Below are 13,406 nucleotides of genomic sequence, written 5' to 3' on the forward strand. Positions count from 1 at the left end.
GTATAACCACTTCAATACCGAACACCTTTACCTCCTTCCTGCCCAGGCTAATTTTCAGTTTTCAGATTTCATTTGGTGGTATTTAATCAATACTGGGGTTTTTTATTCTATGGAAAAAAGAAAAAAACGACCGAAAATTTTGAAAAAAAAATGTTTTTATTTGTTTCTGTTGTAAGAGTTTGCAAATAAATAATCTCTCTTCATAAATTTAGGCCAGAATGATTACTGCTAAATTTCTTTGGTGAAAATAGCCCAAATCAGTGTTTATTATTTAGTCTGTAGGAAAGTTATAGAGTCCAAAAACTATGGGATATATCTGAAAATTGATCATCCCTCATGAACTGATGGCCAATCTCATATCCCAAAAACTCCAAGACAGTACAAATACGTCCAAATGACCGATTTTGGAAAGTAGACGGTCTGAGGTATTTAGTAAGAGACATGGTGAATTTTTTTGAAGTTGTAATTTTAAATTTTTTTGAAAAATGAAGAAATAAAAAATATATTTTTTTCTCAATTTTTACTATCACCAGTGTAGTATAGTGTCATCATATAATTAAGGTGATCAGGAACACTGACTGGTGACTGTAGATACATTTTGTTTTCTTTTTTATTACTTTTTTTTTTACTTTTTTTCCAATTTTTTTTTAATACACAGTGTAACACTATACTACTCTGGGGAAGTGGTCAGGATTTGTTTTTCTTTTTTAGACTACGATTGCTTATAACAGTCAAAATCATTGTTACAAGCGACGAACCATTTTTTTCTGAATGAAATTGATTAATTCAGTTTGTACAATTGTAATTAGCTGTGATGGGCCCTCTCTGTACCATGTGTTCACTGTGACCAATCACAGAAAACAATACAATAGTACACAATGAATGGCATGAATGGAAGACATCCATTGTGTACAATTGTCATGACTGGTCACAGCGATCATATGGTAGAGGCAACAGGCCAGTACACTGATCTTTCATCCAGTAGAAACAGCTGTTCTGGGGAGAATATCATATGAGCTCTCACCCGGCTGTCATTTAACGATAGGCTGGGAAGCAATTTAATATCTCACTTAGGCAGACCAAGCAACTTTTATAAACATACACAGTTATACAATTATCAGAATCTTTTATTGACATAATATTAAAATGGAGAGGTAATAGAAAATACCTTGGTTGTATAAAAACATGCAGAGAATGAAGTTAACAGTGCCAACGTGTTTCGAGGGAACTGCTTCCTCAGGACAGAGGCATCAATCTTCAATATGTTGTGATACAACTCTAAAGAAACAGTATTCAAAATCTTCAGCACATACTGTACATACCCAAGACATGGGTAGAGTCAAATGCTTTTTAAAGAACAAATCCATGTATTAATGTGAGAGCTGTGAAAATGTGGAATAGACTCCCTCAAGAGTTGGTTCTGGCCAGCTCAGTGGATTGCTTTAAAAAAGACCTGGATTCTTTCTTGGATACACAGAATATAACTGGATACTAACATTTATAGGTAAAGTTGATCCAGGGAATATATGATTGCCTCTCGGGGGGTCAGGAAGGAATTTTTTCCCCTGCCGGAGCAAATTGGATCATGCTTTGCTGGGTTTTTTTTGCCTTCCTCTGGATCAACAGTGGGTATAGGATTATAACTTTTTTTTTTTTTAATGTTTGAACTGGATAGACTTTTGCCTTTTTTCAGCCAGACTAACTATGTAACTATGTAATGCATGTAGAGATGACAAAATGCAGTATTTGAAAAAGCAAAACTGTCTATATTGCTCAAAAAGGAAAAAAAAACACACACACCTGCTCAACAAGAATGTCAGTCTCTTCCCCCTGAGGGGAGGGTGTGAGGATACAGACACATAACCTCTGCAATAAATATCAAAAATCATTCTACAACACTGAAGACTAAAACTGCTTATGATGTTTCTCAAAATAAGGAATAGCAAAGAATCCTTCCACCACATATGCCCTATCAGGCCAGACCATGGGACAGCTCCTTTCGCCGCAAACATCATGGCCCAGGAGGAGGGAATGCCTCTCACCAGGAGGTGCAGCCAGATGGAACTGAATACATGAAGCAAAATGATTAATGAATTAAAAAAATTTTATTTAAGAAAATAATTTTTACATAGGACATTCTTTAACCACTTCAAGTCCGGACACTTTCACCCCCTTCCTGTCCAGGCCAATTTTCAACTTTCAGCGCTATCACACTTTGAATGCCAATTGCGCGGTCATGCAACACTGTACCCATATGAATTTTTTAGCATTTTTTTGAGACAGATAATCCTTTATTTTGGTGGTATTTATTCACCACTGGGATTTTTATTTTTTTGCTATATAGATTAAAAAGTCCCAAAAAATTTTTAAAAAGTGTTTTTCTTATAAAATTTTGCAAATAAATAATATTTCTTTATAAATATTTGCCAAAAGTTATTCAGATATCTTTTTAGTAAAAACAAAAATAACCCAAATTAGTTTATAACCAAAAATTATACTTTTTCTAATTTTTATCTCATTTTTTTTATATTATTATTTATTATTATTATTATTATTATTACTACGAGTTTATATAGCGCCAAAGGGTTTGCTCAGCGCTGTACAATAGATATTTATGTTTGTTTATGTTTATATTTATGTAATATTATGTAATATTATGTAATATTATGTAATATTTATGTTTGTTTGTTTTTTACATACTGTCATCCTAGCAGTACAGTGTCACCATAGTAACACTGTACTACTTGTGGGGGGTTATGAAGATTTTTTTTTTTACACTGATTGCTTTTACACCCATAAAGGCTGTAAAAGCAATAATTTCTCCTTCTCTCTGGCTGCATTCTTGCAGCCATTGAGAAATGCTGTGTGAGCTGTGATTGGTCATAGCTTGTCACATGGTGCAAGGCTGTTGTGAATAGCCTTGTACCATCTGACCGCTGTGATCATTCACAGATTTCACACGTAGTAAGCAATGATGTCAGAAGTGACATCTTGCTTACTACTCTTCATGTGATCACTGATTGGCCAATCAGTGATCACATGATCGGGACCTCACACAGAGGTCCCGTACAACGATCGGTGTTCCACTGTGTCCAGAGAACATAGCGGGCTCCGGATCGTGGTGCTGCGTGCTCCCAGGGAGTGCGCACATGCAGGGGGCGGGAAGGCCATTTATAAATAGCCACCCGACCCTGCACTGCTCCTGTCCGGCCGTTTATATACATGGGCTGGACGGGAAGTGGTTAAAGGATAAATTCACTTTTGGAACATGTTAAATGTTCCACCCGTTTTTAGGGTAGAACATGTAACATGTTCCCATAGCTGCAGTCACGCCCACCAATCCCCTCCGTCTGACAGATAGTATGGGGAGAAGTTTCCCTGTACTATCTGTCAAATTTGAAAACAGCACAGCCATGGGGGGCTCCGCCCACACGGCTGCGTCATTCATTCACAGACTTCCAGGAATGAATGAACTGCACGTCCCGGCAGCTTTAGTGGCATGTCGTTTTCAGTGAACTACCACAACGCTGCGGAGCACCATGATAGTTTCAAAGCTTCCTGTCAGAATATCTGCTTGACCGTACATCCCCTACAGCTACAGATACTCTGACAGATCTGCAGGAGACCTGAATGCCATCAGCGATCTACTGATCACTGGTGCAATGCTTTCCAGGATCCTTTGGACAAAAATATTAAATGCGTATTTTTTATCTGCAAAAAAATATGCATTTGTTATTTTTGTCTAAAAGGTGAACTTATCCTTTAAAACTCTATAAAAACAAGCTGGTTTACTGTGATTGTAGTTGGGGTTTCATATCTTATTCACGTTCCACAAAATTATGGTCTGGGGCCAAAATAAAGCGCATCACACATCTCAACACGTTTCGTGGATATTGATTCACTTCATCAGGAGTAGGTGCTACTGACAGGGTACACAGAACTTTAAATTGTTCTAGAGCAGGGGTCTCCAAACTTTCTGAACAAAGGGCCAGTTTTCTGGTCTTCTGACTTTAGGGGGGCCGGACTGTAAAAAGGTTGAAGTGGAAAATGCAGCAAAAAGTGTGTCCAATCATTGGTGTCAGTAGAAGGAATAGTGCCCCAACATTGGTGTCAGGGAAGGACTGGTGCCCCAACATTGGTGTCAGAGGAAGGAATGGTTCCCCAACACTGGTATCAATGAAAGAAAATTTGCCCCAGTACTGGTGTCAGTGGAAGGACCGGTGCCCCAACATTGGTGTCAGTGGAAGAACCGGTGCCCCAACATTGGTGTCAGGGAAGGGCCGTTGCCCCAACATTGGTGTCAGGGAAGGACTGGTGCTCCAGCATTGGTGTCAGGGAGAGACTGGTGCTCCAGCATTGGTGTCAGTGGCAGGAGTAGTGCACCATCGATAGTATCAGTGGGAGGAAAAGTGCCCCATCTTTAGTGTTAGCGGGAGTAATAGTGCTCTATATTTTATATCAGTTGATGGAATTATGCCCCCTTTTTGATGTCAGTCGCAGGATCAGTACCCCAATGATGGTACCAGTGGGAGGAAAAGTACATAATCTTTAGTGTTAGTGGAAGTAATAGTGTTCTGTAGTTTATATCAGTGGGAGGAATTATGTCCCAATGTTGGGGTTTGTGGAAAGAATGGTGCCTCATATCAGTGGGAGGAATAGTGCCCCAAGGGCCAGATAAAGGCAATCAAAGGGCCACAGTTTGGAGGCTACTGTTTTAGAGGCTTCTGTGTATTCTTTCTGGTATTACAGCAGCCAGTTCCACGTCCCTTTTATAATGAAATTTGGAGAATGAAAGGAAATATTTGGTATCTGTGTGCAAACCCACCTTTTCTCTACCATCAACTGTAAGGATTTGGGGATGGTTCACATCAGATGCAGTCCAGTGTGTTTTTAATCTGCACCAAAAATGCATGAACAGTGTTTTCAATGTATTCCAATGGTCCTAGTTCACACCAGTGCAGTGCGTTCCAGTGCAGTCAACAAAAGTAGAACATATTGCATTGTTTTTGTCTGGAACACATCTGGAATGCAGCAGAATGCATGGAAAACTCACCAGAACGCATGGAAATGCACCAGAAACACACCAGAATGCACATGTCCTGGATTGAGATAAAAGAAAAAAAAGTTTTAAAAACGCACCAGAACGCATCAAAAACACATTAAACACATGCAAAAACACATGATTTGTGAACTGGTCCTGAGAACATATATAAAATTCATGTTCCTGGCATCCACTCTGATGCTTGCTCCATTCTTAATTCTGTGCTAGAACAATAAAAAAAAGAATTTTATTATATGTTAAAAAACACAGATAACCGACAAGCCTCCATTCCATAGCTGGATTTTCCTCCTCTCTGTGACTGCAGACGGTTGGGGATTTTCCATCAGGCCAGCATGTATTTGAATATTCAGGAAGAGCCACAGAGCTCCCTTTCATACAATCATTTCACCACAAATCACACGACTTTGCTGCCTGAGAATACAGATATTTATAATGTTTACTGCAGACCTAAGCTTGCTGCTGGTTTGAATGTGCGGGTGATAAAAGAGTCCTTTCAGCAGTTTTCAATAAAATCAAATAAAAGCTTAACTTTATTCTGCTTGTATTTGCCTGACCTGGTTCCTCTTTAGCACTGCCCCTCCCCCCACCAAAATGTGCATCATATATTTAAACCCTTTCTATTTTCATTATACACCTTATTTATTGACCCAGTGACATCATCACTGGGTCTCTGCGCACCTCTATGCAATTCAGGCAAATCATGACTGGTGGGAGGGACAAGCTGGGCGCCATTTCTGAAAACATCACAGCATCCTGCCTAAGTATCCTTAAAGCAAAATGTAAAAATAAAGGGGAAAAAAGCCTTAACAAAAAGAAAACTGACGCAGTCACCACATCTATTGATTGGTAAGCTGCAATGTATTGCAATTTTGTTTTTGGGTTTAGGCCCTGGTTCACACTTGTGCAGGCCTTGCAGCCCATGATTGCTCAGGCATGGCAGCCCATTCATTTGAATGGGCTGCAGTGCCTGTGTTTTCCACAACCGCGTTCGCAGGGAAATCACATGGTCCTTTTGGGCTGAGATGCAAATGAATGTCAGCCACGCACATCTCGTAAGAGCAGCGCAATTTGTAAGAGCAGCAGGTGGCTGTGGGTGGTTGCGGGAATAGATGCGGTTCCTGCACCCACAACCGGCCCGTACAGTGTGAACCAGGGCGAATACCGCCTGTGCAGTAGACAGGATCTTGAGAGGAGTTATGAAAATATTGAAATGCCTCGATGGGTGGCTGTCAGTCTGGAAGAGTGGGCATTCCTAGGCAGAGGTGTCCCTGGGGTTGGTGTCACCAGGTGCGGTAACATGCGGTGTCACCTCTCCAGAGAGGAAGGAGCGGTGCCAGTATAGCGGTAAAATGAGTATCCCGACCCGTGAAGATATGTATCCCCTGAAGCAACTGCGCATGTGCCGGTTTCAGGCTGAAGAAGACGATCTCCGACTTTAGCACAGAGCTAAAGTATTCGAAAGCTGATCCCGCGGATCACTATTGGTTGCAAGATCAGATAACCCCTTATAGGTTGAACCTATACGGGGTTAACTGATCTTGCAACCCATGGTGATCCGCTGGATCAGCTTCAGCGGTTTGCAGCCTGCAAGGGATTAACTGTGGCAGCTCTGTGCTAAAGTCAGAGATGGGCTTCTTCAGCCTGAAACCAGCACATGCGCAGTTGCTTCAGGGGATACATATCTGCACGGGTCGGGATACTCATTTTACCGCTACACCGGGGGCAGCTGTCACTGTGCCGGGAATCCGGGATCACACCAATAACTGGCCAGGACCTTCACAGAGCCCAGAAACTTTGCTGGCATTCTGCTCCTGCACCCCCTGTGATGGTGTCACCTGGTGCGGCCCGCACCCCCCTAGGGATGCCACTGTTCCTAGGCATACCATGATTGAAATAACTGAAATTCAATGAATGAAAGGGGTGGGCCAGGGACAGTCTGGTGGGGAGGAAAGAACTAGATGATGTTGGACATCTTCCAGCCAGGATATGAGGCAGAGCTTTATGTGGCTTGATGCAGCATCTAATGCACATTGTGAGAAGCTCACAATGTGCAGTGAAATCAGAGTAAGCAATTACATGAGAGGAGCCTGTACAACTGTGCAAAACTGAAGGGAAGGCCGGAGTTCGTATTTCTGTAAAGTATGTCAGAGTCGCAGTTACATTGACGGTATACAGAGTTCCTTTGACCAAGCTGCATAGGAGAGGGGAAGCCGAAGTCTTTTAAATTGTTTTAAAGCTGAATTCCAGGAAAACAGATTAATACACATAAGAGAACTGTTTTACCCACGTGTGTATTTCTGTCCATCCAGTCCTGAAATTTACACAGCTCTGCCACACAGCAGAGTCCTGTCTGGTGGAGGGTAGGCCTGGTCTTTCTCTGCTGCAGTTTCACTTTCCCTTATGTGTCCCCACTTCCACCCTTTGACTGGACGTGGAAGTAGTAGCAGCAGATTGGTGTGTTCATCTCTCACTCTTCTCTCTCCTCTTGTCAGTATGCTCCTTGCACTGCAGCACACCCGGATAGGTCATTGTGCTGCTTTTCCCTCCCGCTTTGTAAGCTCTGCTGTACAGGGACTTTAACAGGCTGATACCAGGGCAAATTTAGGTACTTACACTGCTTGTATTTAGAGATGTGGTGACACCCTGTCAGGGGGCAGATGAAAGGTGCCTTGCGCTCACAGGAAGGCCTCTCCTAGGTCTTCTGGGTTGAATGATGCTTGCTGATAAAATGGGATTATTGGGGGAGACAAAGCCAGAGAGGAGGGGAATATTGCAGCCAGAACTTTTTTATTGTTTAACACCTCCTGGGGGCGCTATAAACGAAGTTGGGGCGTCGGGCTTTAGGAATTAGCGCTTACAATTCACAACTTTATTGAATAATGTTGGTGGAGTTTTCTAATTCAAGATCTCTTTTGTGTTCTTTCCAGGTGATTGCTGGCTGCTGGCTGCCATTGCCTCCCTCACTCTCAATGAGCAGGTCCTCTCCAGGGTGGTCCCAAAAGATCAGAGCTTCCAGGAGAACTATGCGGGGATCTTCCACTTCCAGGTAATCCAGGGAAGAAAATCTGGAGATGTCAGAGCCCTCGTGATTTGTACTAGTAGACTCTTATGAGACTAAGGCTCCATGTACACTGCAGCTGATAAACTCACATTAGGAGCTTTTCTGCATTTTTTCCGCAGCCCCTGAACTCACCCTAATGCTTTCCTATGTGTCCATGTACACTATGCCGTCTACAGGCAGTTGAGTTTACAGTTTTTTTTAACGCACCAACCTTGCATTTAGGAGTAGATTTTATCAGCGTTTCAAATGCCAAACACGCAAACGCATGTAAACGCAGCTAACTGCGTTTATAAGCGTTTGCGTTTATAAGCGTTGTTTAACTGTCCCATATCCAGATGCTGTCCAGAGCCTTTTTTCATCATCAGAAATGCATGCAAAGCGTTTTCCATGTGTTCAAATGGACCCGGTACACCAGCGCAGTCAGTTCCAGGTTTTGAGTGAAGGAAAAAATGGTAGAACGTGCCGCATTATGCTCATGATGGGATCCATAGTGAATACAACCAGAAAGGACAGGTCATCTCCATCTCCACAAATACTGCTCTCTCTGCTTCTGCTCTCTCTATTTCTCTCCCAATGTCTGAAATAGTTAATTTTTTACTGTTTTTCAGTGCATTCTGGGCATTTTGGAAGGTCTCCAGAAGTTATCTTTAAAAAACACTTCTAAACGCACATAAACGCGGTATGCAAACGCGGCTAAATAGACGTTTTTTAACCTACATTTTCCAGCAGTCACTTTCCATCGTTCAGAAGTGTTTTCCAAACGTCCCGTGTACATGGAGCCTAATGCATGATGTGTGCTAACATGAAAATATCTTGTCCTGGGGCAGACTGACCATTTGGCACAGCCCAAGGGCCCGGGGTCAGTAGGGGGCCCCATGAGATGCCCCGGTACCTTTTTCATAGGCTTTTTTGAGTTTCGGCAAGGACACAGGGGCCCCATGATCCCCTATTGCCCGGGGGCCCCATGAGTTGTCAGTCCGCCCCTGATCTTGTCTGTAGTGACCAATCGACTTCCAGCTATCATTTCTGCAGTGTGGAGTTGGAAATAAAGGAAAGCATTCTGATATGTTGAAATGGGCAGCAGGAAATGTTAAAATAAAAATGAAAATCTCTGCAGTCTTCAATATATCACAATTCTTCCTAACAACCCCCAAAACATGTCTCCCAATTCACTAAGCGTTGCTGCAAAGCACTAACACGTGTTCTCACAAATAATTTATAGAGAGCTGCGCTGCATTCAATCATTGATGCCACAATAATAAACAAAATTGTGTTACATGGAATGAACATAATAGAAATATCCTGTCATAATATATGTGTAAGGGAAAGGGTTCCACCACCACCGTGATACTGCAAATCAAATGCACAGTTCATGAATTCCAAACAGTGTCCTGATCAAAAATACAAGTTGTTCCATGATCACCAATGGGATCCCTCATCAGTACCACCCACCACCAGTCACTCTCCACACTTACCTTGACATTCGAACCTTATAAAGATCACCATGACATTCCCCACTACCCACCCCGAAGTTTCCAGATCCTTCCTCCAAATTTTTTTCCAGGGATCCCAATATGTATGAAATAAGCCAAGCAAACTCTTCACCATCAATGCCACTCAAAAGGAATGACATAGCATTTTACCACTTAAAAAACCATTAAACATTTATTAAAATACACTCCCAATGTTAGTGCACTAAGCCACCTTAAAAACAAATAATTACATATGTAGGTACATGTTTCTTTAAGGGAAAGATCACAGCATTACCAAACTCCAGTATCCAGATCGCTCCATCCTGGTGGCATGATGACGTCATTAAGCTCGTTTTATCACTTCCTCTGAATTCATAAACTATGCTCTTGATTTGCAGTATCATAGGGGTGGTGGAACCCTTTCACTTACATATGGGATTTTTGATTGGAAAAATTTCCTTTGCATATTGGACACATATCATTGAGTTTTATTATGATAGGAGTTTGCTATTATGTTCACTACATGTAACACAAGTTTGTTTATTATTGTGGCATCAATGATTTAATGTAATGCAGCAATAAGCCCAGGTTCACATATATGCAGTGCGGTAAATCACATGTGATTCACACAGGAACCGCACCGCATTCCTGTGCAAATTACATGCGATTTGTGTGCGGTGCGATTGGAGCCATACATTTTGTATGGCTCTAATCACACCGCACCCGCACCAAAAACATGCAGGGCCCTTTTTTTTGGTCCGCACTAGAATTGGATCGCATAGGTATTCAAACCTATGCGTTCTGATTCTGCACATCGCACCGTGTTTTGCGGACCAATTTCGGGGTGTTCTTAACTTTAACTTAACATACACACCCGCAGCGGTTCGCATGAATGTGGTGCGATTCTGATGCGGTGCGCAATTTGCACTGAAAACGCTGCAAATTCCGCACCGCATCAGTGTGAACTTAGTGTGAGCACTCTTTTCGGACCTGCAAGCTCTGTGCATGCCTTAAAATGCATGGTACTTGGAATCCTATTGTTTTTAATAGATCTGGTTCAAATATATGAGTGTTCGGGATCCGTGTGCATTCGAAGCTGCCGACCCTTTCCTGCACGGCTCTAAAATTATGACATGCGACTCTGTCTGTGCAGCTGCTGCATCTGCATTCACTTCCACAGACTGCCTGTATACAGCTTGGGGTGGATGCAGGTCCAAAAACAAATGCCTTATTCCTACAATACAGGAGCCACCATGCATGTGAATGAAGCCATAACCTGCAGAATGTTTGGCAACAGGGGCGGACTGACCATTTGGAAACTCGGGCACTGCCCCAGGGCCCGGGGTCAGTAGGGGGCCCCCTGAGATGCCCCTGGTACCTTTTTCATAGGCTTTTTTGAGTTTGAGCAAGGACACAGGGGCCCCATGATCCCTTATTGCCCAGGGGCCCCATGAGTTGTCAGTCCGCCCCTGTTTGACAACACAAACAAAGACAAAGAGATCACAATGTCATTTATAAAGCCCGAGCAGATTAAATATTCAGCATTTTCTTCAATGAACTGTTCAAAATATGCAAATGTGCTAATTTATTCACCACGTAGAATAGTGAAAAATATGCAGTTGTTTAGTATTTCAAATATTGACGCTTTGGAAAGAGAAAATTGTAAACTACAAAACTGGTTTATAAGAAAACACGTATATAGCATCTGAAACAAGAACTGTCTCTCTTTCACCAGAAAAAAAACACTTTCTTCATCCTTTCTCTGTCTACAGTACTTACACAAGAACTATTATTTGAAGCCTGCCATACACTTAGAGGTCTATTTATAAAAATGTGTCTTGCGAATTCCTCAGCATTCACACAACCATTGAGAACAATTCCCGCAATGTTTCTATTATGTGTATTTCTTTAAAACACCAGCTCCATCTATTGACCATAATGTGGTATTTTCCTGATTGTAATATTTAAGGAAAGTACCGCATTATGGCCACTAAGTGGACTTGATGGTCATAGGCAATACACACATTAGACACATTATGGGGATTACTTCTTATGGCTGTGCAAATGCTGAGGCATTCACACTGCAGATTTTTTATAAAAAGACCCTTTAGCATTTTGACAACTGACATTTGATTTGCTTGTCTCAGAAGATGAGTGTGAGGGATGTTAATTCTTTTAGTAACCTAAGGAGCTATATTTTCCAGCCTTGGTCTTAGTGTTGGCAGTTCGCATGTTTTTAGTTCTGTAACAACTCAAATTTCTAGTCTCTGATTAGAATGATTTAAAGATGACTGATTTAAATATTAAACACAATAAACATGTATTTATTTCTTCAGGCAATTCAAGCTAATTTTCAAACAGGGATTTTACTTACTTTATTTCTTTTGAGAGTATATTTGGATTATCAAGAGTAGCAGCATTCTAATGCCCTTCTATTCCGGATAAATTTGCAGATAGCCCCATGGTTTTCTATATGCAGAGTTAAGGGAATGAACACATCCCTGGCATGCATGGATCAGCAGGCACATATACATGTAACGCAGGGGTGTCAAACTGGGCGGCCCTCCAGCTGCTGAGATACTACAAGTCCAGGGGCGGACTGACCATTTGGAAACTCGGGCACTGCCCGAGGGCCCGGGGTCAGTAGGGGGCCCCATGAGATGCTCCTGGTACCTTTTTCATAGGCTTTTTTGAGTTGGGGCAAGGACACAGGGGCCCCATGATCCCCTATTGCCCGGGGGCCCCATGAGTTGTCAGTCCGCAGCTGTACAAGTCCCATCATGCCTCTACCTTTGAGAGTAATGCTTGTAACTGTCAATTTTGCAGTGCCTCATGGGACTTGTAGTTTGGCAACAGCTGGAGGGCCGCCAGTTTGACACCCGTGATCTAAAGGGATGCTAGAAAACCTTTCAATTAACACCAGAAAATATGACAGCCTCTCACCTCCTCTTCCTCTTCCCCTTCCCGTTTTCTTTCTGTCCATGCTTTCAAATTATTTATTGAAGGCATGTGCTATATAGAAACAAAATCCTGGTATTATATCAACACAATATGGAGAGCAACCTTCATAGATCATTTTAGTTTTAGCATGAAGTAGAAAAAAGTTGAATGCTGCCACCTTTAGTATATAACATTTTTTAAAATGTGTCCTATTTTTTTCTCGTCTAGTTCTGGCAGTTTGGAGAATGGGTGGATGTGGTTATTGATGACAGACTTCCAACCAAGAAAGGGGAGCTCGTCTTTGTTCACTCAGCCGAAGGGACTGAATTTTGGAGTGCCCTGCTGGAGAAAGCCTATGCAAAGTAAGTGATGGGCAACGCATACCCTATGGGCTCATTCACACAAGCCTGTTGCCCAATGTAGTCCTAATGTGTGGACAAGGCTATTTGTCTTATGTCCTACCAATGCACTGTGTTGGTGTATGCTGAATCACATGTTCCAGATTTCTGCAACACATTCCAACGCGATATACCACACTGTAAAGTTCTTCCATGCATAGAGTTAAATAGAAGTAAAAGTGTTACTAAACCCACAACAGTAAAATCAGTCTGTATATGCAGTAAAGCATGCTTGTTATACTCACTGTAGAACCTAAGGGGTTAATCCTCCACATTGTGTACAAAGAATGTTTGATCCTCTCTTCTCTGATCCTCCCCTTCTTCCAGTGTCTTCCAAATATCTCCTGATAGAACAGAGGCAAGGGACAAGCTGCGCATGCTCAGTTTTGTGTTACAGTTCTGAATGCATCTCATGTTTCTGTACCTGTGTGAATGGCTCCATTGAAAACAATGCAGATCCGTAAACGAAGAGC

The 13,406-nt window shown here is 42.0% G+C and overlaps 1 protein-coding gene across 1 annotated transcript in view; it reads left to right on the top strand.

Annotated features, from left to right (window-relative positions):
* LOC149456388 (calpain-2 catalytic subunit-like) overlaps positions 1–13,406 on the top strand; it is a 105,016-nt gene that overhangs the window by 38,701 nt on the left and 52,909 nt on the right. The window contains exons 3-4 of the mRNA XM_089685062.1: positions 7,990–8,108; positions 12,764–12,897. Coding sequence (XP_089541188.1) covers positions 7,990–8,108; positions 12,764–12,897 — 253 coding nt within the window. The remainder of the gene's footprint in view (positions 1–7,989; positions 8,109–12,763; positions 12,898–13,406) is intronic.

Source organism: Staurois parvus, unplaced genomic scaffold (genome assembly GCF_062004578.1).
Source record: "Staurois parvus isolate SC_StPar_1 unplaced genomic scaffold, SC_StPar_1.0 ptg000362l, whole genome shotgun sequence".
Lineage (NCBI taxonomy): Eukaryota > Metazoa > Chordata > Amphibia > Anura > Ranidae > Staurois > Staurois parvus.